This window comes from Hemitrygon akajei, chromosome 25, assembly GCF_048418815.1.
Source record: "Hemitrygon akajei chromosome 25, sHemAka1.3, whole genome shotgun sequence".
NCBI classification, from domain to species: domain Eukaryota; kingdom Metazoa; phylum Chordata; class Chondrichthyes; order Myliobatiformes; family Dasyatidae; genus Hemitrygon; species Hemitrygon akajei.
In genome coordinates, this window is record NC_133148.1 from 21409249 (window position 1) to 21434015 (window position 24767).

Below are 24767 nucleotides of genomic sequence, written 5' to 3' on the forward strand. Positions count from 1 at the left end.
TCTGTGCCCCCCCACCTGAGTCCCTCCCACCGACCCTTCCCCCATCCCTCCTCCCCGTCTCTCCGTGCCTCTCTCCTCATCCTCCCTTTCCCCTTGTTTCTCTCTCTCTCTCCCCCCCCCTTTCTGTCTCCTTTCACTGTCTTTCTTCCTCTCTCTCTCCTTGTCTCCATCTCCAACTCCGTGCACTGGAATTTTGCCACCTAACAGAAGATTGCCACCTGCACAAAGAAATTGCCCCTTTTCCAACCTTTCATCGTCCCTCTCATAAAATTTACCCCCGTCCTTTTGTAGACAAACATGTTCTTGCCATTCTTTACTCTCAAGACTGTCGACTGCTGCTCACACTGTTCTCAAAACATTCCTGTGCACTGTCTCAAAACAGTTCCACGTCCCAGACTAACAAGCTCCTTACAAGCTTCCGTCTGGTGTTACGTGTTTTAGCATATCCCAAGGAGGAATCAAGTTTCACTCTTTCCTTGCAGGGACAAATGGTAGCAATGGCCCCGTCAGTCAGAAGAAAGTTAGAGAGGTTAAGGATATCAGTCCAGGTGTCTGAAATGTGCTCAGTTGGAAGGTGAGGAACTATTCTGGCAGTTTGGGTTGAGCCTCACCTCAGAGACTAAAGTTATCTGATCTGAGATACTATCACATACTTACTGAAGTTTTCTGTAAACTCCTTTAACAGGGTAGAACAAGCAGAGGATTTGTGAATGGACCGCTCTCGAACACATCACATCGGAGCTGCACTGTGGGTTCATCCCCATCTGACTGTCGTTGACCTTTGATACGGAAGGGAAGATGCTCGTCTGTTTCATTTCTGAGAAAAGGTCACAATCCACGGGGTGGTCTGTGCAGCCGTGAGAGTGTTCAAGTGCCCCGACTGTGGCAGGAACCTCAGCCTGAGGAGGGAGCGCCACCATCTCTCCATGGAAAACACAAACATGCACGTTACCTTTTGATGAACCACTCTGGCGGGAAGCTATGTGTCTTTTCTTCACGAATTTGAAAGGGGAGCAAGTATTTCCATGAGAAAAGTGTGTATTGGTGTGGATTGTTGTGAAGATTTCCTGTCCAGCTGGAATCTCGCGTCATTGCTTTTTGCCGGAAATGAAGGTCAGTGTCTCATGCGCCTGTTGGAAATTCATTGATGCCAAACCCTGAGGAGACACCAGCAGGTCCTCACTGGAGATCGGACACCCAACTGCCTCCGGTGTGGGAAAGGGATTCACTCAGTCGTCCACTCCGCGGAGAGACCGTCCAGCCTCACTGAGAGCGGGAGGGGGCTTGCCAAGTAAGATGATGCCCCAGCGAGGCCACGCTGGGGGGAAGCTGTTCGCCTGCTCAGAATGCGGGAAGGGGTTCGCACGGTCATCCCACCTGCTGACGCACCAGACAGTGCACACTGGGGAGAGGCAGTTCGCCTGCCCTGACTGTGGGAAGAAGTTCAACCGCTCATCGAGCCTGATGCGGCACCAGCAGTTCCACACTGGGGAGAGGCTGTTCACCTGCACAGAATGCGGGAGGGGCTTTACGCAGTCATCCGACTTGGTGAGGCACCAGCGGGTTCACACCGGAGAAAGGCCGTTTGCCTGCACTGAGTGTGGTGAGAGATTCACCCAATCGTCCAGCCTGATGACGCATCAGCGTGTCCACACCGGGGTGCGGCCGTTCAGCTGCCCTGAATGCGGGAAGCGATACGCTCGGTCGTCGAGCCTGCTGATCCACCAGCAAATCCACACCGGGGAGAGGCCGTTCACCTGCTCCGAGTGCGGGAAGGGGTACAGCCGCTCCTCGGAGCTGCTGATCCACCAGCAAGTCCACACTGGGGAGAAGCCGTTCCCCTGCTCCATCTGCGGGAAGCGGTTCACCCACTCGTCCAACCTGCTGATACACCAGCGCATTCACACCGGCGAGAGGCCGTTCACCTGCGCCGAGTGCGGACGAGGGTTCGTTCAGTCGGCCCATCTCCTGAAGCATCAGCGCGTTCACACCGGGACAAAGCCATTCACCTGATCCTTGTGCGGGAAGGCCTTCGCCCGCTCGTCGCAGCTGCTGACGCACCGGCTGATTCACACCGCGGAGGGCTCGTTCGCCTAGTTGTGCCGCCGAGCGAAGAGCCGTCAAATTCACACTGGAGAGACCGATCAGGCATACTGCGTACGTTCATCATTGAACCATTACTGCTGCTGAGTCCATGCAGGGGACGGCTCTTACTGCTGCTGCTCAGGGCTTTCAGGATTGAAGCCTGATCGCTGGCCACAGCTGGGATCTGTTTCTTCTGAAGTCAGTAACTACTATAACCAGGCTGCAGTTCAGCATTCTGTGTCTGTAACAAATAAACCCGTTTTGTTTAAAACCCTGTGTCTTGGGTCCTTTACAAATCGAGAGGCCCCTCAGTCTAGTTGCTCCACAGCAGCCTCTTCCCAACTCCTCTTCTTCCTGAGCCTGTCACCTCGACTGTGGCATCGGCTGCCGAGAGCAGCTTCCCTGCATTAAGAGTCAGGTTTAATGTCACTGGCATATGTTGCAAAATTTGTTGTTTTGCAGCAGCTGTGTGTTACAACACATAATACAAACTATAAATTACAGTAAGTGTATAACGTATAATAAAAATTAGTAATGCAGAAGGAGAGGAAAAGAACAGTGTTCATGTCCATTCAGAAATCTGAGGACAGAGGGGGAGAAGCTGTTCCTGAAATGCTGAGTGTGTGTCTTCAGGCTCCTGAACCTCCTCCTCAATGTTCGCAGTGGGCCAGCCTTTCAAATTGACCCCAGGCGTAGCCTGTCGAAGATCCTTCCTCTTGCAGGGATGAGGCCTTTGCTGTTTCTGTAGCTCTGGGTTTTTACGGGATGGCATTGCCAACCCCATGCCCATCTTTGCGGCCAGCCTTGGCACCATCCATGGCGGAGTTCTCCAGCTTACTGAGACGTCCTTCTGTTTTTCTCTCCTCTCCGTGGTCATTGAGCTTCCCCTTCCAGGCACTTGTGCAGGAGCGGCAGCTGGCACCCCATCCGCTCCAACTCTGCCGTTTTACCACATCGATCACGGTCTGATTGTAACTTTCTGGTGACTCTCCACCACTGCCCCCTCGCTTATCAAGAATCTACCACTGCCTTAAAAAAATACTGAACTCTGCTTCCAGTTTCCTTTTGGAAAGAGACTTTGAATGGCACCCACATCTAATACCCTGGATAGTTCTGATCAGCATTGTGTATCAAACTGATCACATGTTCCTTACCATCTCCCCCCAATAGGCTCTTCATCTCGCTAAATTTCCGTGTCCCCCATTTCCTCCAGTTGGCTCTGCGTTCCGTTCATACTCTGGCCCTCAGCTGCTCTCCCCTGACCATCACGTTACAACAACAGTGAGCTGCTCTGATCTGGAAATGCAGATTTAATGGCCGCTTTCAAACAGGAATCGGATCTCCTTATAGAAAGAGGAAATCACCACTGGGCCTTGGGGAACAAGCAGGTCAACATAGAGGCAATTGTGGGTGTGAATGTGTGTTTCTAAAGCACATGAAATGCTGGAGGAACCCAGCATGTTAAGCTGCATCTGTGGAGGGAAATGTACAGTCGATGTCTTGGGCTGAAACCTTTCACCAGGGCTTGGGGAGGGGAGAGGGGCAGAAGCCAAATGAGAAGGTGGTGAAGGAGCAGGAAGCTGAAGGATGAAACCAACTTTTGTAGTTTGGCACCAGTCCTTCAAGGTCCCTAAAAGAAATAAAAGCATAAGGGGTATCCTTACTATATTGTCTTATGCAGAAAATGTGACCTTAATGTAAAATATGTACTTACATTATCATGGAGTCATTTTTTTATTCTATTACAACTTTAAGCAAGTACAGGGAGTTTGGCCTCATCACGTAGGAGATCAATAGAGTAGCTCCTCAGCAGCTAGCCAGCTAGTTTAAATAATATTAGCTCTGCTAATGAACGAATGACGCCTGTTAAACTCACCTCAACATGTCTTTTACAGTCATTTAACACACCGCAGGCAATAGGGCAGGGGTACACTTTAGTGTAGTCTGGGGTGAAGTAAGTTTTATATATATATTTTGGAACACTCTGCCATGACGCTGCAGGACACTAAACTGAACTGATGGAGGATGAAAGGGAGAAAGAGGTCGACTGTAAAGCCCACCCACAGAGAAAACTGATAGGTCTACTTAGCACAAAGACAGACCAATCAGGATTTTCTCTCCCTCTTCCACCCCCCCCCCTCAAAAAAATTGATTTCCGGGATATTGTATATAATTTGCGAGTGTCAGGGAGCCGCTATCAATATGCAGGAAACTCCCGGAACTTCTGGGAGAGGTGGGGTGTGTGTGTACATAAGCTATCTTAGGTATTTATAGTTATTGTAATTTTTAAAAATTATTATTGGGTCTTTGTTTTTTGTGGATTTTTTTTGTGCTGCATCACATTAGAGTCACTATTACTTCACTCTCCTTTACACTTGTGCACAGGAAATGTCATTAAACAATCTTGAATTAGACTGATAAGCAGATGAAATGCTGCTGTTGCTGACCAAATCAAAGATAGTGAGGGGTCAATGTGAAGGAGTGAGAATGAAAGTCTGGTTGAATGGTGTCACAACAACTTCTCACTCAAAGTCAGCAAAGTTACAGAGTTGATTATTTCCATGAATAATAATCAGGGATCTTTCCATGATTCACGAATCTGCTTGTCCCTCCTCAATGATCTCTCTCCTGGTGCTTGTCCCTGTAAGCAGAACAAGTGCCACACCTGCCCCTCCTCCCACGCCACCATTCAGGGTCCCAAGCAGTCTTTCCAGGTGAGGCAACACTTCACCTGTGAGTCTGTCGGGGTCGTCTGCTGTATTGGGTGCTCCCTGGTGCGGCCTCTTCTACATCAGTGAGACCCAACATAGTTTGGGGAGCCGTTTCATCAAGCACATTCATCTCATGTTCTCGATATTTATTCTTTATTTTTTCCTTTTCTTTCTTTTTGTATTTGCAGAGTTTTATTTGCACACTGGTTGTTGTCTGCCCTATTGGGTACAATCTTTCACTGTTTCTATTGTGACCCTTGTGTTTATTGTGAATGCTCACAAGAAAATGAATCTCTGGGGTGTATATGGTGACATATTATGTACTTTGATAATAAATTTACTTTGAACTTTGAACTCGGGAAGGTGTTCAACAAGGTTCCCACTTTTTAGGATTTTTCATAAAGTGAGGAGGTGTGGGATCCGGGTTAACTTGCTCGTGTGGATTCTGAACTGGCTTGCCCACAGTAGGCAGAGGCTGCTTATAGATGGGGTATATTCTGTCTGGAGGTTTATGACCAGTGGTATTCCCACAGGGATCTGTTCTGTGACACCACCCTCCCCCCCAGCTCTTGTGGCTTCTATAAATGCCTTAGGTGAGGAAGTGGAAGGAAGGGGGGGGGGGGTGTTAATAAGTTTGCAGATGATATGAAGGTCGCTGGTGGCGTGGAAGATTGTCTTATCTCCCCATCGCGTTCCACCTATGCTGCATAAGGGTCGTTTGTCCTAATGAGTGTTTGCAACATTTTCTGTTCTTTTATTTCTAATTTCCAGCTCATGTTTTGGTTTTCACAAGTACTTTGCTGTGTTAGATTAGCGACCGAGTTCTCCACAGAAAACACTGACTGTTTTGTGCTTTCAGACACTGTCAACACGTCTGCGTCCGAATGCGCCGTCGGTGACAATGCGAGCCGAGTGCGCAGGCGCCGAAAACCGGAAGTCGTGCCGGAAAGGGGCTCGTGCGCTGAGTGGACAAAAGCTCGGGCGGAGTCGGCGGCAGGTAGGAACGGGACGCGGGCGGCAGATTATTAGCATTGGGGTCCGTCCTGGAGCAGTCTGTGGTGTGGAAAAATCAGTGCGGCCTTCGGATATACACACTGGCACAATCCCGGCCCTCCCACACTCCCTTCAGCCTTCGGTCCGCCTGCTGACCGAATGTGCTGACACCATCTGGGCCCAGAGACCACAAGGCGCATGCGCGTTTCTTGGAGTGTGTGGTGGATAGATCGGTTTCTTGTTCGTGGGGTGTTATGGGTAAAGAGGCAGCCATGGGCGATCGGTTGGGCGCTTAGGAACATAAATGGGTGAATGTGTGAACTAAAGAATTGCCGATACTGGAATCTGGGATTAAAAAATAACACGACGCTGGAAGAATTCAGCATTTCATGGCGTCAAAGAGTCTAGAAATTGTCTGCACATACTATCAGACCTATTTGTTCACATTTGACCCATAGCCTTCCAATTTTTTTCTATCTGAATGGACATTAACGTTGCTAATGTGTCTGTCCCAGCCACTATTTCAGGTAGGTCGTTCCAAATACTCACCACCCATTGCAAGAAACAGCTCCCCTAATGTCCTTCTTAAATATTTTTCCTCAGGTCATAAAGCTATGGTCTCTTGTCTTTAGCGTCCTTTTCCCAGGTTAAAGTCTCTGTGATTTCACTCTGACTGTTCTCCTCATAATCTTAAAGGCCAATGTCAAGCCACACCTGATCGTCCAAAGAATACAATCCCAGTCTTTCCCTTATAATTTAGACATCCAAGCCTAGACAATATCCTGGTCAATGGGTTGTGCATTCTTTCAGAATCTGGTTTATTATCACCTTCATGTATCATGAAATTTGTTAACTTAGCGCAGCAGTTCAATGCAATGCATAATATAGAGGAAGAAGAAAAAAAATGAATAAATCAATTGCAGTATACACATATTGGACAAATTAAAAATTATGGAAAAAGAAATAATATGTATTAAAAAAGTGAGGTGGTTTTCACAGGTTCAATGTCCATTTAGGAATGGCAGAGGGGAAGAAGCTGTTCCTGAATCGCTGAGTGTGTGCCTTTAGGCTTCCGTACCTTCTGCCTGATGGTAACAGTGAGAAAAGGACATGCCCTGGGTGCTGCAGGCACTTTTTCTAGTTTAGTAAAATCTTTCCTGTAACAGGGTGACCAAAACTGTACACAATACTCTTAAAGTGAGGCCTCATCAGCATCATAATCTCTAAACACTATACTAATTGCCCTAACTGATGAAGGCCAATGTGCCAAACACCACCTTCACCACCCTGTCTACCCGAGATGTTGCTTTCTGTAAATTGTGCACTTTGCACTCCCTGGTCCCTCTGTTCCATGACACTTCCTAGGTCCCAAATATTCACTGTGTCAGTCCTACCCTGGTCTGATCTTCCAAAATGCAATACTGTGGGTTTATTGTGATGGAAAGCCATTCGCCAATCCTCAGTGATTAGGATTCCCCTGTAATTTCTCGTAACTTTCCTCACTGTGTACAGTACCCGCTATGTTAGTATCTTCAGCAAGTTTAGTAAGTGCGCTTTGTGCATTTACACACGAATCTGGGGAGTCAAATAGCATAAGTCAAGGTTTTGGGTTATTTCTGCACGGAGGTTAAGAGGGAAGAGCAAAGATTGCCAGGATGTAGTTGGATGCAGAGTGGGAGAGAGGCTTGCTCTGTGAAACGGTCACCTAAAGTCCCTTCCAGAAGTTCAGCTGTACCTCTTCCATCCTGGTCTACTGTATTCAGTGCTGGCAATGTAGCCTCTTCTGCACTGGTAAAAACTGAAACTGTTTTGCAAGGCACCTGTGTTTGTAAAGGCCACCTTGAGCTTTTGGTTGAGCGTCATTTTCACTCCCCATCCCACTCCCCCACCGACCTCCACTGTCTTTCTCCAATGCTTTGGCGAGGCTAAGTGCAAATTGGATGGATAATATTTCAAATCCTGCTAAAGGTATGAACAGTGACTTTTCCTATTTGAAGTAACCTCCACTCTCTGCGTTCTGCTGCACGCGCTCACTTTTCAAAGGTGCAGAGGTTCATTTTATTACTAAAGTGTGAATGCAGAATGCAACTCCGAGATTCATCTTCTCCAGATAGCCACAACACAAAGAAACAACAGGAAGTAGTTGAAAAGGAATGACATCATCTTCCCTCCCAACACAAAAAAAAACAAAACCTCACAAACCCCAAACTGCCAACCCCCTCCCTTCCACAAAAGAGTAACATATCGCTCACCTGGAAGACAGCAGCTAGAACATCGAACCCCAAACCTCTTCCCCTCTCCCAAACTCATCTCGAAGTTTGAAGTACTGTAATTTATTATCAAAGTATGTAGATGTCAGCATTTACTACCCTGAGATTCCATTTTCTTGCAGGCATTCACAGTAGGGAAAAGAAATACAATAGAATCAATGAAAAATTGCTCGCAAACAATGTGCAAAAGAAGACAAATCGTGCAAGTACAATAAATTAATAAATACATTAATTAATAAATAATACTGAGAACATGAGTTGTGGAGTCCTTGGAAGTGAGTCCATAGGGTGTGGAATATTTCAGAGTTGAGGTGAGTTAAGATGGATAGATACTTTATCGATCCCAAAGGAAATTACGGTGTCACAGATATACAAATGTTAGAAGAGAAGTAAGACAGAATGAAGATTAAGTTAACTCAAACAGGGGAGGGTCATCACTTCCCCAGCTATAGGTTGACTTGTTATATAGCCTAATGGCTGAGGGTAAGAATGAGCTCACATAGCGCTCTTTGAAGCAGCGTAGTTGTCTTAGTCCGTTACTAAAAGTGCTCCTCTGTTCAGCCAAGATGGCATGCCGAGGGTGAGAAACATTGTCCAGAATTGCCAGGATTTTCCATCGGGCCCTTTGTTCTACCACAGCCTCCAGTGTGTCCATTTTGAGTCCTACAACAGACCCAGCCTTTCTAATCGGTTTCTTGTGCCTGCTGGCATCACCCGTGTTGATACCGATACCGTTGCCCCAGCACACCACCACATAGAAGATTGTCCTGGTGACAACAGACTGGTAGAGCACGTGAAAGAGAGGCCTGCATACTCAAAAGGACCTCAGTCTCCTCAGGAAGTAGAGGCAACTCTGGCCCTTCTTGTACACAGCCTCTGTGTTGGTGTTCCACTCAAGTCTGTCATCCAGGTGCACCCCCAGCTCCTCACCATCAATAGTAACAGGGAGCAGTGCAGGATGTGTCTTCCTAAAATCCATCACCACCTCCTTTGTCTTACTGATGTTGAGCTGCAGATGATTCAGCTTGCACCATTTGATGAAGTCCTCCACCAGGGCCCTGTGTTCATCCTCCCATCCTCCCATCCTCCCTTCATACACCCGACTGTTGCTGAGTCATCAGAACATTTCTGCAGATGACATGACTCAGTGTTGTATCTAAAAGCTAAGTTATCCAAACCGGTTCAGGAGCCTGATGGTTGCAGGGCAATAAATATTCCTGATCCTAGGGGCGTGGGACCTGAGGCTCCTGTACCTTCTTCCCGATGGCAGCAGTGAGAAGAGAGAATGGCCTGGATGTTGGGGGTCCTCCATGATGGATGCTGCTTTCCTGTGACAGCGCTCCTTTGAATCTGTTCAATGGGGAGGGCTTTGCCTGTGATAGACTGAGCTGTTCCCGCCACACTTTGTAGGTTCTTCCACTCCTGGGCAGTGATGTTTCCCTACCGGGCCGTGATTCAGTCAGTGAGATACTCGCCCGTGTGCATCTGTGGAAGTTTGTCAAACTTTTAGATGTCATGCCAAATCTGCGCAAACTCCTAAGAAAGTAGAGGTGGTCTTGTGCTCTTTTTACGTACTGATCCCAGGACAGATTCTCTGATATTACACCAGGGAATTTAAAGTTACGTAGCCTCTCCACCTCCGATCACCCTAATAGGGAGTTAGGTAGAAAGCTGAAAATCGGAGCTCAGTGGCAGCAATCTCTGGATTGTGGCGTGTGCCACGCACCAGTGACAGTAATAGGATGATTTGGCAAATGCATGAGTGGCTGAGGAATTGGGGCAGGGATTCAGATTTCTGATCATTGAAATCGCTTCTAGGAAATATATGACCTGTACAAAATGGACAGGTTACACTTGAATTAAAGGGAGTCAATATCTTTGCGGGCATGTGTGCTAAAACTGTTGGGGAGGATTCAGAATAATTTAGCAGGGGAATGGGAACAGGAGTGAGGTTGGGGCAGTACCTATCCAAATGTAGTGAGACTGAGGAAGGACAGGCAGATGAAAGGGTAAAATTACAGTCAGTGGGAGGAGTTAAACATGGGGGCAAAATGAAAAAGGGTGATGAGTGTAGGCCTGAAGATGTTGTGTTTGAATGCATGCAGTATACGGATGTTCTTGTAGCACAGCTAAGAGATTGTGGGCATCACTGAGTTGCGGCTGATAGGTGGAGGGGCAGGTAGTTTTGAGGAAATAGAGGGGCTAGGGAAGGACTTAGATTAGGAGAATGGGCAAAGAAGTGGCAAATGGAATACAGTGTCAGGAAGTGTGTGGTTGTGCACTTTGGTAGAAAAAAGGAAAGTGTGGAGGAAAATTCAAAAATCAGAGGCACTACGGGATTTGGAGTCCTTGTGCAGTATTCCCTAAAAGTTAGTTTGCAGGTTGAGTTGGTGTGAGGATGAGAATATAAGAACAAGGATGTAATGTTGAGGCTTTATAAAGCTCTGGGGAAGCCTCATTTGGAGTATTGTGGGCAGTTTTGGACCCCTTATTGAAGAAAAGATGTGCTGGAACTGGAGAGGGTTCAAAGGAGGTTCACGAAAATGATTCTGGGATTGAAAGGCTCGTCATACAAAGAGCATTTGATGGCTTATGGGGTCTCTACTCATGGAAATCAGAAGAATGAGGGGTGACCTAATTGAAACCTATTAAATGTTGAAATACCTCAGTCGATTGGATATGGAGAGGATCTTTCCTGTGGTGGGAGAGTCTAAGACCAGAGGACAGAACATCAGAAATGAGGGAAGTCCTTTTAGATTGGAGAAGAGGAGGACTTTCTTTAGCTAGAGAGTTATGATGGCTGTGGAGTCCAAGTCATTGGGTATATTTAAGGCAGAGGTTGATAGATTCTTGATTGGTCAGGGTACGAATGGATATGGAGAGAAGGCAGGATATTGGGGTTGAGGGGGGAAATGGATCAGCCAAAATGAAATGGCCTAATTCTGCTCCGATATGTTGGGTCTTATGGTCTATTTAGTGTTGTGAGTTGGCATCTGTGTAAAGGGAACGAGTTAATGCTTTGGGTCTGGGAGGCCTTGTCAGAATTGGGAGAGATGGAAAACAGATGAAATGTCGGTGCCAGAGACAGAAGGGTGGAGTTAAAGGAGTCGGTGTTATTCGCTGAGACCTAATGGGTTCCTGTGGCAGTGAGAGGCACAGACTTCGACTGTGTTATGTCAGCAGCAGGTGAAGTGTGTCAGCTGAGAGAGAAAAACTAGGCCAAAGCACAGAGAGATTGTAATAAAACTATTTTACAGTCTGTTCATTGTTCCTTTCTGATTCAGCAGCAAGAGGTGTCTGCCAACAAAGGAGGCACTGTACGCTCGATAAAGGTTACAAGAAATTATTACAGTTATATACAGAATAAAATACAGAAAATATGATTAAAAGTTCAAAGTAAGTTGATTGTCAAAGTACAGATATGTCACCGTATACAACCCTGGGATTCGTTTGCTTGCGGGCATTCACAGCAAACACAAAGAAACACAGACTCATTGCAATACCACACGTGACAAAGATGGACAACCGACCAACACAAATGTCAACAAACTGTGCAAATACAAAAAAAACTAATAATAAATAAGCCTTAAATATTGGGAACATGAGCTGTAGAGTCCTTAAGAGTGAGCCCATAGGTTGTGGAATCAGTTCAGAGTTGGGGTGAGTGAAGCCTTCTGGTTCAGGACCCTGATGTTTGAGGGGTGATAACTGTTCCTGAGCCTGGTGGTGAGGGTCCTGAGGCTCCTGTACATCTTCCTGATGGCAGCAGCGATTGTATCCCATTGTATCTCTGTCTCTCCACACCTTGTTCTCCCATCTGTGCCCCCCCCACCTGAGTCCCTCCCATCCCCATGTCCCTCCCACCGACCCTTCCCCCATCCCTCCTCCCCGTCTCTCCGTGCCTCTCTCCTCATCCTCCCTTTCCCCTTGTTTCTCTCTCTCTCCCCCCCCTTTCTGTCTCCTTTCTCTGTCTTTCTTCCTCTCTCTTTCTTCCTCTCTCTCTCCTTGTCTCCATCTCCAACTCCGTGCACTGGAATTTTGCCACCTAACAGAAGATTGCCACCTGCACAAAGAAATTGCCCCTTTTCCAACCTTTCATCGTCCCTCTCATAAAATTTACCCCGTCCTTTAGTAGGCAAACATGTTCTTGCCATTCTTTACTCTCAAGACTGTCGACTGCTGCTCACACTGTTCTCAAAACATTCCTGTGCACTGTCTCAAAACAGTTCCACGTCCCAGACTAACAAGCTCCTTACAAGCTTCCGTCTGGTGTTACGTGTTTTAGCATATCCCAAGGAGGAATCAAGTTTCACTCTTTCCTTGCAGGGACAAATGGTAGCAATGGCCCCGTCAGTCAGAAGAAAGTTAGAGAGGTTAAGGATATCAGTCCAGGTGTCTGAAATGTGCTCAGTTGGAAGGTGAGGAACTATTCTGGCAGTTTGGGTTGAGCCTCACCTCAGAGACTAAAGTTATCTGATCTGAGATACTATCACATACTTACTGAAGTTTTCTGTAAACTCCTTTAACAGGGTAGAACAAGCAGAGGATTTGTGAATGGACCGCTCTCGAACACATCACATCGGAGCTGCACTGTGGGTTCATCCCCACCTGACTGTTGTTGACCTTTGATACGGAAGGGAAGATGCTCGTCTGTTTCATTTCTGAGAAAAGGTCACAATCCACGGGGTGGTCTGTGCAGCCGTGAGAGTGTTCAAGTGCCCCGACTGTGGCAGGAACCTCAGCCTGAGGAGGGAGCGCCACCATCTCTCCATGGAAAACACAAACATGCACGTTACCTTTTGATGAACCACTCTGGCGGGAAGCTATGTGTCTTTTCTTCACGAATTTGAAAGGGGAGCAAGTATTTCCATGAGAAAAGTGTGTATTGGTGTTGATTGTTGTGAAGATTTCCTGTCCAGCTGGAATCTCGCGTCATTGCTTTTTGCCAAAAATGAAGGTCAGTGTCTCGTGCGCCTGTTGGAAATTCATTGATGCCAAACCCTGAGGAGACACCAGCAGGTCCTCACTGGAGATCGGACACCCAACTGCCTCCGGTGTGGGAAGGGGATTCACTCAGTCGTCCACTCCGCGGAGAGACCGTCCAGCCTCACTGAGAGCTGGAGGCGGCTCGCCAAGTAAGATGATGCCCCAGCGAGGCCACACTGGGGGGAAGCTGTTCGCCTGCTCAGAATGCGGGAAGGGGTTCGCACGGTCGTCCCACCTGCTGACGCACCAGACAGTGCACACTGGGGAGAGGCTGTTCGCCTGCCCTGACTGTGGGAAGAAGTTCACCCGCTCATCGAGCCTGATGCGGCACCAGCAGTTCCACACTGGGGAGAGGCTGTTCACCTGCACCGAGTGCGGGAGGGGCTTCACGCAGTCTTCCCACCTGGTGAGGCACCAGCGGGTTCACACCGGAGAAAGGCCGTTTGCCTGCACTGAGTGTGGTGAGAGATTCACCCAATCGTCCAGCCTGATGACACACCAGCGTGTCCACACCGGGGAGCGGCCGTTCAGCTGCCCTGAGTGCGGGAAGAGATTCGCTCGGTCGTCGAGCCTGCTGATCCACCAGCAAATCCACACCGGGGAGAGGCCGTTCACCTGCTCCGAGTGCGGGAAGGGATACAGCCGCTCCTCGGAGCTGCTGATCCACCAGCAAGTCCACACGGGGGAGAAGCCGTTCCCCTGCTCCATCTGCGGGAAGCGATTCGCCCGCTCGTCCAACCTGCTGATACACCAGCGCATTCACACCGGCGAGAGGCCGTTCACCTGCGCCGAGTGCGGACGGGGGTTCGTTCAGTCGTCCCAGCTCCTGAAGCATCGGCGCATTCATACCGGGGCAAAGCCGTTTGCCTGCTCCTTGTGCGGGAAGGCCTTCGCCCGGTCGTCGCAGCTGTTGACGCACCGGCTGATTCACACCGCGGAGGGCTCGTTCGCCTGCTCGGTGTGGGACGGCGTTCACTTAGTTGTGCCGCCGAGTGAAGAGCCGTCAAATTCACACTGAGGAGACCGATCAGGCGTGCTGCGTACGTTCATCATTGAACCATTACTGCTGCTGAGTCCATGCAGGGGACGGCTCTTACTGCTGCTGCTCAGGGCTTTCAGGATTGAAGCCTGATCGCTGGCCACAGCTGGGGTCTGTTTCTTCTGAAGTCAGTAACTACTATAACCAGGCTGCAGTTCAGCATTCTGTGTCTGTAACAAATAAACCCATTTTGTTTAAAACCCTGTGTCTTGGGTCCTTTACAAATCGAGAGGCCCCTCAGTCTAGTTGCTCCACAGCAGCCTCTTCCCAACTCCTCTTCTTCCTGAGCCTGTCACCTCGACTGTGGCATCGGCTGCCGAGAGCAGCTTCCCTGCATTAAGAGTCAGGTTTAATGTCACTGGCATATGTTGCAAAATTTGTTGTTTTGCAGCAGCTGTGTGTTACAACACATAATACAAACTATAAATTACAGTAAGTGTATAACGTATAATAAAAATTAGTAATGCAGAAGGAGAGGAAAAGAACAGTGTTCGTGTCCATTCAGAAATCTGAGGACAGAGGGGGAGAAGCTGTTTCTGAAATGCTGAGTGTGTGTCTTCAGGCTCCTGAACCTCCTCCTCAATGTTCGCAGTGGGCCAGCCTTTCAAATTGTCCCTAGGCGTAGCCTGTCGAAGATCCTTCCTCTTGCAGGGATGAGGCCTTTGCTGTTTCTGTAGCTCTGGGTTTTTACGGGATGGCATTGCCAACCCCATGCCCATCTTTGCAGCCAGCCTTGGCACCATCCATGGCGGAGTTCTCCAGCTTACTGAGATGTCCTTCTGTTTTTCTCCGCTCTCTGTGGTCATTGAGCTTCCCCTTCCAGGCACTTGTGCAGGAGCGGCAGCTGGCACCCCATCTGCTCCAACTCTGCCGTTTTACCACATCGACCACAGGTCTGATTGTAACTTTCTGTTGACTCTCCACCACTGCCCCCTCGCTTATCAAGAATTTACCACTGCCTTAAAAAAAATACTGAACTCTGCTTCCAGTGCCCTTTTGGAAAGAGACTTTGAATGGTACCCACTTCTCCTAATAGCCTGGATAGTTCTGATCAGTAGGACTAACAGGATCTTAAAGTTATTGACCCTCTCCATTTCTGATCCTCCTGTGGTTACTGGTGAATGGACCTTTAGTTTCCCTCTCCTGAAGTCTTCAGTCAGTTCCTTAGGTCTTGTTGACATTGAGTGAGAGGTGGTTGTTATTACACCACTCAGCCAAGTTTTCAATCTCCCTCTGGTATGCTGATTCATCACCACCTTTGATACAGCTCATGACAGTGGTGTCGTCAGCAAACCTGTACATGGGGTTGGAGCTGTGCTTAACCATTGGTGTAAAGTGAGTAGAGCAGGGGGCTAAACACACATCCCTGTGGTGTTCCTGTGCTGATGGATGGAGGTTGTGGAGGAGATGTTTTTGCCAATCTGAACTGACTGGGGTCTACAAGTGAAGAAAATGCATTTCAGGATGTATATTATATACATTTCTCTGGCATTAAATTTAACCTTTGAAATCCAGGATCCATTTACACAAGGGGGGGGGGGGGTCTTGGAGTTTACTGATTAGTTTTGAGGGAATAATGGTATTAAATGCCAAGCTGGAATCAATTCTGTGTTGAGGTGAGTGAAGCTGTCCACGCTGGTTCAGGAGCCTGATGGTTATAGGGGATTAACTCTTCCTGAACCAGGTGGTGTGGGGCCCAAGGCTTCTGTACCTCCTTCCCACTGGCAACAGTGAGAAGAGAGCCTGGCCTGGAAGGTGTGATTCCTTGATGGATACTGATTTCAAGATTCAGAATTGTTTAATGTCATTCCTCATACACAAGGGTAAGGAGAATGAAATAATTGTTACTCCTGATGCGACACCAACAACACAAAAACTTTCTGAAAAACATTAATCTTTTTGATATTTGGGGGTTTTTTTGGGAGGGGAAATTGAGTGGGTATACTTACTGTCTCTCCACTCCACAATCCAACTCAATTTGTGGTGGTAATGCACTTTATTAGTGTAAAAAAAAACAGCATGGTTTCATGAAGGGAAGATCCTGCCTCACCAACCTGTTGGAATTTTTTGAGGTAATCTCTAATAAGATTGACAAGGGAGAGGCTGTGGATGTTGTGTATTTGGAATTTCAAAAGGCCTTTGATAAGGTGCCGCATAAGAGGATGCTTAATAAGATGAGGACCCATGGAATTACAGGAAAGATATTGGAATGGGTGGAGCTTTGGCTGATAGGCAGAAAGCAAAGGGTGGGAATGAAGGGATCCTATTCTGGTTGGTCACCAGTTACTAGTGGTGTTCCGCAGGGGTCGGTGTTGGGACCGCTTTTTACACTGTATATTGATGATTTAGATTATGGATTAAATGGTTTTGTGGCTAAGTTTGCGGATGACACCAAGATAGGTGGAGGAGCAGGAAGTGTTGAAGAAACAGAAAGGTTGCAGAGAGACTTGGTCAGTTTAGGAGAGTGGGCAAAGAATTGGCAGATGAGATACAATGTTGAGAAATGTACGGTTGTACATTTTGGAAGAAGAAACAATCAGGTAGATTATTATTTAGATGGGGAGAAGATTCAAAAATCGGAAGTGCAAAGGGACTTGGGGGTCCTCGTGCAGGATACCCTAAAGGTTAGCCACCAGGTTGGATCGGCAGTAAGGAAAGCGAATGCTATGTTGGCATTCATTTCAAGAGGAACAGTGTATAAGAGTAAGGAGGTGTTGATGAGGCTCTATGGGGCACTGGTGAGACCCCATTTGGAATACTGTGTGCAGTTTTGGGCTCCCATCTTAGAAAGGATGTGCTGATGTTGGAGTGAGTTCAGAGAAGATTTACGAGGATGATTCCTGGAATGCAGGGGCTAACATATGAGGAGCGTTTGTCGCTCTTGGATTGTATTCATTAGAGTATAGAAGAATGAGAGGGGATCTCATAGAAACATTTTGAATGTTGAAAGGGTTGGACAGAGTAGATATGGAAAGGCTGTTTCCCTTGGTGGGTGAGTCCAGGACAGGAGGTCACAGTCTTAGAATTAGAGTGTACCCATTTAAAACAGGGATGAGGAGAAACTTTTTTAGCCAGAGGGTCGTGGATTTGTGGAATTTGTTGCCACATACAGCTGTGGAGGCCCAATTATTGAGGGTTTTTAAGGAGGAGATTGACAGGTATCTAATTAATCAGGGTATTAAGGGATGTGGGGGAAAAAGCCGGAAATTGGAACTAGATGGGAGAATAGTTTAGCTCATGGTGGTGTGGTGGAGCAGACTTGATGGGCCGAATGGCCTACTTCTGCTCTTTTGTCTTGTGATCTTATGTTGGTCTGCAAGAAGAAGAAGAATGGTCGGGTCTCGGGTGCAGTCTCCATGGTTGCAGCCCCTATCCAGCACGAAAGCATGGGGAATTTTCATTCCTTCCCTGCCATCCTGACTCAGGTGACTGCACATGCGCGTTCTGCCAGGACCCAACTGGAATGTCTACTCAGGAACTGGAGATTATGGGTATTCAAGATTTATTATCAAAGAATGTATAAATTACACAATCTTGAGATTTGCTTGTTCACAGGTAGCCACAAAGCAAGAAACCAGGGGGGAAAAAAAAGTTTAATGGTAAAAAAGAATAAAAATAAAAGACCAACACCTGAAATGCAGGAGAAAAAAATAAATAAATAACCATGCAAACAACAGCAGTCAGCACCAAAAATTGAGTCAGATCTGATCTCAGGAGTAGGCCCAAAGCCTTACTACCAGTTCATCGTATTAGCAGGCACAGAGCACGGCAGCCGGGGCAGTCTTCGTAGCCTCAGTACCATGGAGATGACCATCATGGAGAATGAGTTAAATTGGCTCCCATCCCTGCCGGCACCCTGTCTTTTCAATCTATCTCGGCCACTGTTTAAATTGACCAAACAATGGAACAGCAAAAGGCTTCAGCGCCCTGGAGAAGGGAGTGAACATCATGGAGAGCAAGCAAACTCGGTTCTCACCTGCAGCTCGCAGGGTGGAGTTGAAATTGTCTAAACAGCCAATTGTACCTTGAACCAGGTCCTGGCTACTGTGAAGGGGTGCGGGCCTAGACCAGGCCACCCAGCCCCAAACTGCTCTCGGATCAGCTTGGCGCCCAACCTCACTCCTGGGCCATTTGAAAGAGCTCTGTAACTTCTCTACCCAGGCCCTGACTCTCCTATCGGCAGGTCCAGAGTGATCCAACCTCACTCCCGGGCTAGCTGTTTGGGCATTGGAACTGCATCTACAACGATTCGGCACCACGCCATCATGGCTCATACTTGGAACTGGCCTTGCCACTGTTTGCGGTGATAATTTAACACAATTTACCTCAGACAGGGTATGTTTAGTGATGTTTTTATTTGAATGTCTGATTGACTACCAGGAAGGGACCAATGTTTGGTTGCACCATCTTAACTGGTATGGCCAGTGCCTTCACTCCTTTGCCGCTGGAGCTGCCCGTCCCTATAAAACGCGTGTGGGTGGCTGAGGAGCCGGATATGTTTTCAGACCTGGCAAAATCCCAATGTTTTTAATAATGGCAGGAGCTAGGGCTAAAACCAGAAATGAGAAATTGAATGTATCACCGGATTTGATGAGCCGTTTGGGGTTTGGGCCCGATATCTGAGAAAGGATGTGCTAGCATTGAACAGGATCCAAGTGACGTTTAACATAATGATCCTGGGAATGAAAGGGTTAATGTAAGAGGAGTGTTTGATGGCTCTGGGCCTGGACTCGCTGCAATTTAGAATGAAGAGGATTTCATTCATCATTATGTGCCGTGTCGTTCGATGTAGGCACTATAGACCTCATGACCTTGAGTGTTCTTGGCCAACCAATCCACTATTTATTCAATTAAAACACTTTAAACTTCAGAGATCTTGTAGATTTTAAAATAATACAAATTATGGATAAAGTTAAAAATGGACAGTTACCACAAAGTATCCAAAGGTTGTTTAAAATGAGAGAGAGTCAACATGAGGGGAACATGTATATTTCAAAAACAAAGGATAAGAACAAATGTATAAAATCATTGTATTTCAGTCCCCCTCACTATCGAGTCCTCTATCACGACCACTTCCTTCTTCTGTCTCTTTTCCTTCTGCACCATGGACCCATGCTCAGTGCCTGTAACCCCGGTCGCCGTGGCGTTCTCCCGGGATATTCCCCCACATAAGTATGCAAAGCAGGATATGTATTTTTGAGGGGAATGGCTATGGGGTGCTCTGCTCTAACTGCCTATTTCCATTTCTCCTGACATTCACCCAGCTACTCGCCCCCTGCAACTTTCAGGCTGACTACTTCCCTGTAACTCTGATCAATTATATCCTTGCTCTCCCATACAGGCTGAAGTTAATCTATTTCCTGCTCCAGATCCCTAACACGGTCTTCCAGGAGCTGCAGTCCAATGCACTTCACAGAGATGTGGTTCCCCGGGAGACTCTGGGTCTCCCAGTTCTCCAACATCCGACACGAAGAGCACACCACAGCCATTTAAATAGAACAGTAAGAGAGGGCAACAAGGTAAAAAGGAAACCTTAACAGATGCTTTACACAGAGGCGACCCCTCTTCCGGACTGAAGCCTCTTTCGAGACAAAGCCTGTTGCTTCTACTCTCGCCACTGGCTGCTCTGCTTATCCCTCTGTACATTTAGTCAGTATGCACAGGAACAATACACTCAGCTGTACAGGTGCACGGCTGCACAGTAACAGATGTTCATAGCTTTTGTTGAATTGCATCTGGAATTTTTTTAAAGTTTTACTAAAGTGCCGTGTAAAACCGTGTAAAAACGTTTGCAATGTCCATGATCCAGCTAGCTATGCGTTGTAGTCTGAACACTTCCCTCATCGATGTTTCTTCCCTAATTTGCCATTTTTCCATTGTCTTTTATCCCAGTTTTCTACGTTGACAATATTACAGACTTTCCACTTATAATTCCATCTATCAGACTGGAGACTCCCCCCCTTCCATCTATCAGACTGGAGACCCCCCCCCCCTTCCATCTATCAGACTGGAGACCCCCCCCCTTCCATCTCTCATACTGGAGACCCCCCCCCTTTCCATCAATCAGACTGGAGACCCCCCCTTCCATCTATCAGACTGGAGACCCCCCCCCTTCCATCTATCAGACTGGAGACCCCCCCCTTCCATCTCTCATACTGGAGACCCCCCCCCTTCCATCTATCAGATTGGAGACCCCCCCTTCCAACTATCAGACTGGAGACCCCCCCTTCCATCTATCAGACTGGAGACCCCCCCTTCCATCTATCAGACTGCAGACCCCCCCCTTTCCATCTATCAGACTGGAGACCCTCCCACTTCCATCTATCAGACTGGAGACCCCCCCCCCTTCCATCTATCAGACTGGAGACCCCCCCCCCTTCCGTCTATCAGACTGGAGACCCCCCCCTTCCATCTATCAGACCGGAGACCCCCCCTCCCATCTATCATACTGGAGACCCCCCCCTTCCATCTATCAGACCGGAGACCCCCCCTTCCATCTATCAGACTGGAGACCCCCCCCTCCCATCTATCAGACTGCAGACCCCCCCTCCCATCTATCAGAATGCAGACCCCCCCTCCATCTATCAGACTGCAGACCCCCCCTTCCAACTATCAGACTGGAGGCCCCCCCTTCCATCTATCAGACTGGAGACCCCCCCTTCCATCTATCAGACTGGAGACTCCCCCTTCCATCTATCAGACTGGAGACTCCCCCTTCCATCTATCAGACTGGAGACCCCCCCTCCCATCTATCAGACTGCAGACCCCCCCTCCCATCTATCAGAATGCAGACCCCCCCTCCATCTATCAGACTGCAGACCCCCCCCTTCCAACTATCAGACTGGAGGCCCCCCCTCTTCCATCTATCAGACTGGAGACCCCCCCCCCTTCCATCTATCAGAATGCAGACCCCCCCTCCATCTATCAGACTGCAGACCCCCCCCCTTCCATCTATCAGACTGGAGACCCCCCCCTTCCATCTCTCAGACTGGAGACCCACCCCTCCCATCTATCAGACTGGAGACCCCTCCCCCTTCCATCTATCAGACTGGAGACCCCCCCTTCCATCTATCAGACCGGAGACCCCCCCCCCTTCCATCTATCAGACTGGAGACCCCCCCTTCCATCTATCAGACTGGAGACCCCCCCCTTCCATCTCTCAGACTGGAGACCCCCTCTTCCATCTATCAGACTGGAGACCCCCCTTCCATCTATCAGACTGGAGACCCCCCCCTTCCATCTATCAGACTGGAGACCCCCCCCTTCCATCTATCAGACTGGAGACCCCCCCTTCCATCTATCAGACTGGAGACCTCCCCTCCCATCTATCAGACTGGAGACCCCCCCCTTCCATCTATCAGACTGGAGACCCCCCCCTTCCATCTATCAGACTGGAGACCCCCCCCCTTCCATCTATCAGACTGGAGACCCCCCCTTCCATCTATCAGACTGGAGACCCCCCCCTTCCATCTATCAGACTGGAGACCCCCTTCCATCTATCAGACTGGAGACCCCCCCCCTTCCATCTATCAGACTGGAGACCCCCCCTTCCATCTATCAGACTGGAGACCCCCCCCTTCCATCTATCAGACTGGAGACCCCCCCTTCCATCTATCAGGATGGATACCCCCCCCTTCCATCTATCAGACTGGAGACCCCCCCTTCCATCTATCAGACTGGAGACCCCCCCCTTCCATCTATCAGACTGGAGACCCCCCCCCTTCCATCTATCAGACTGGAGACCCCCCCCTTCCATCTATCAGACTGGAGACCCCCCCCCTTCCATCTATCAGACTGGAGACCCCCCCTTCCATCTATCAGGATGGATACCCCCCCCTTCCATCTATCAGACTGGAGACCCCCCTTCCATCTATCAGACTGGAGACCCCCCCCCTTCCATCTATCAGACTGGAGACCCCCCCCCTTCCATCTATCAGACTGGAGACCCCCCCCTCCATCTATCAGACTGGAGACCCCCCCCCCCCTTCCATCTATCAGACTGGAGACCCCCCCCCCTTCCATCTATCAGACTGGAGACCCCCCCCTTCCATCTCTCAGACTGGAGACCCCCTCTTCCATCTATCAGACTGGAGACCCCCCTTCCATCTATCAGACTGGAGACCCCCCCCTTCCATCTATCAGACCGGAGACCCCCCCCTTCCATCTATCAGACTGGAGACCCCCCCCCTTCCATCTATCAGACTGGAGACCCCCCCCCTTCCATCTATCAGACTGGAGACCCCCCCTTCCATCTATCAGACTGGAGACCCCCCCTTCCATCTATCAGACTGGAGACCCCCCCTTCCATCTATCAGGATGGATACCCCCCCCTTCCATCTATCAGGATGGAGACCCCCCCCTTCCATCTATCAGACCGGAGACCCCCCCTTCCATCTATCAGACTGGAGACCCTCCCCCCCTTCCATCTATCAGACTGGAGACCCTCCCCCCCTTCCATCTATCAGACTGGAGACCTCCCCTTCCATCTATCAGACTGGAGACCCCCCCCTTCCATCTATCAGACTGGAGACCCCCCCTTCCATCTATCAGACTGGAGACCCCCCCCTTCCATCTATCAGACTGGAGACCCCCCCCTTCCATCTATCAGACTGGAGACCCCCCCCTTCCATCTATCAGACTGGAGACCCCCCCCTTCCATCTATCAGACTGGAGACCCCCCCCCTTCCATCTATCAGGATGGAGACCCCCCCCTTCCATCTATCAGACTGGAGACCCTCCCCCTTCCATCTATCAGGATGGAGACCCCCCCCTTCCATCTATCAGGATGGAGACCCCCCCCTTCCATCTATCAGACCGGAGACCCCCCCTTCCATCTATCAGACTGGAGACCCTCCCCCCCTTCCATCTATCAGACTGGAGACCCTCCCCCCCTTCCATCTATCAGACTGGAGACCTCCCCTTCCCATCTATCAGACTGGAGACCCCCCCTTCCATCTATCAGACTGGAGACCCCCCCCCTTCCATCTATCAGACTGGAGACCCCCCCCTTCCATCTATCAGACTGGAGACCCCCCCCTTCCATCTATCAGACTGGAGACCCCCCCTTCCATCTATCAGACTGGAGACCCCCCCCTTCCATCTATCAGACTGGAGACCCCCCCCCTTCCATCTATCAGACTGGAGACCCCCCCCTTCCATCTATCAGACTGGAGACCCCCCCCCTTCCATCTATCAGACTGGAGACCCCCCCCTTCCATCTATCAGACTGGAGACTCCCCCTTCCATCTATCAGACTGGAGACCCCCCCCTTCCATCTATCAGACTGGAGACCCCCCCTTCCATCTATCAGACTGGAGACCCCCCCCTTCCATCTATCAGACTGGAGACCCCCCCTTCCATCTATCAGACTGGAGACCCCCCCCTTCCATCTATCAGACCGGAGACCCCCCCCTTTCCATCTATCAGACTGGAGACCCCCCCCCTTCCATCTATCAGACTGGAGACTCCCCCTTCCATCTATCAGACCGGAGACCCCCCCCCTTTCCATCTATCAGACTGGAGACCCCCCCCCCTTCCATCTCTCAGACTGGAGACCCCCCCCCTTCCATCTATCAGACTGGAGACCCCCCCCTTCCATCTATCAGACTGGAGACCCCCCCCCTTCCATCTATCAGACCAGAGACCCCCCCCCCTTCCATCTATCAGACTGGAGACCCCCCCCTTCCATCTATCAGACTGGAGACCCCCCCCCTTCCATCTATCAGACTGGAGACCCCCCCCCTTCCATCTATCAGACTGGAGACCCCCCCTTCCATCTATCAGACTGGAGACCCCCCCCTTCCATCTATCAGACTGGAGACCCCCCCCCTTCCATCTATCAGACTGGAGACCCCCCCCCTTCCATCTATCAGACTGGAGACCCCCCCCCTTCCATCTATCAGACTGGAGACCCCCCCCTTCCATCTATCAGACTGGAGACCCCCCCCTTCCATCTATCAGACTGCAGACCCCCCCCTCCCATCTATCAGACTGGAGACCCCCCCCCTTCCATCTATCAGACTGGAGACCCCCCCCCCTTCCATCTATCAGACTGGAGACCCCCCCCTTCCATCTATCAGACTGGAGACCCCCCCCTTCCATCTATCAGACTGCAGACCCCCCCTCCCATCTATCAGACTGGAGACCCCCCCCCCTTCCATCTATCAGACTGGAGACCCCCCCCTTCCATCTATCAGACTGGAGACCCCCCCCCCCTTCCCATCTATCAGACTGCAGACCCCCCCTCCCATCTATCAGACTGGAGACCCCCCCCCCTTCCATCTATCAGACTGGAGACCCCCCCCCTTCCATCTATCAGACTGGAGACCCCCCCCTTCCATCTATCAGACCGGAGACCCCCCCCTTTCCATCTATCAGACTGGAGACCCCCCCCCCCTTCCATCTCTCAGACTGGAGACCCCCCCCCCTTCCATCTATCAGACTGGAGACCCCCCCTTCCATCTATCAGACCAGAGACCCCCCCCCCTTCCATCTATCAGACTGGAGACCCCCCCTTCCATCTATCAGACCGGAGACCCCCCCCCCTTCCATCTATCAGACCAGAGACCCCCCCCCCTTCCATCTATCAGACTGGAGACCCCCCCCCCTTCCATCTATCAGACCAGAGACCCCCCCCCCTTCCATCTATCAGACCAGAGACCCCCCCCCCTTCCATCTATCAGA

General features: G+C 49.6%; 1 protein-coding gene across 1 annotated transcript in view; it reads left to right on the forward strand.

Moving 5' to 3' along the window:
- LOC140716179 (uncharacterized) overlaps positions 1-14284 on the forward strand; it is a 55671-nt gene extending 41387 nt beyond the window's left edge. Inside the window, exons 4-5 of the mRNA XM_073028823.1 lie at positions 686-1983; positions 13383-14284. Coding sequence (XP_072884924.1) covers positions 1297-1983; positions 13383-14063 — 1368 coding nt within the window. The 5' untranslated portion in view covers positions 686-1296 and the 3' untranslated portion in view covers positions 14064-14284. The remainder of the gene's footprint in view (positions 1-685; positions 1984-13382) is intronic.
- Positions 14285-24767: the final 10483 nt, after the last annotated feature.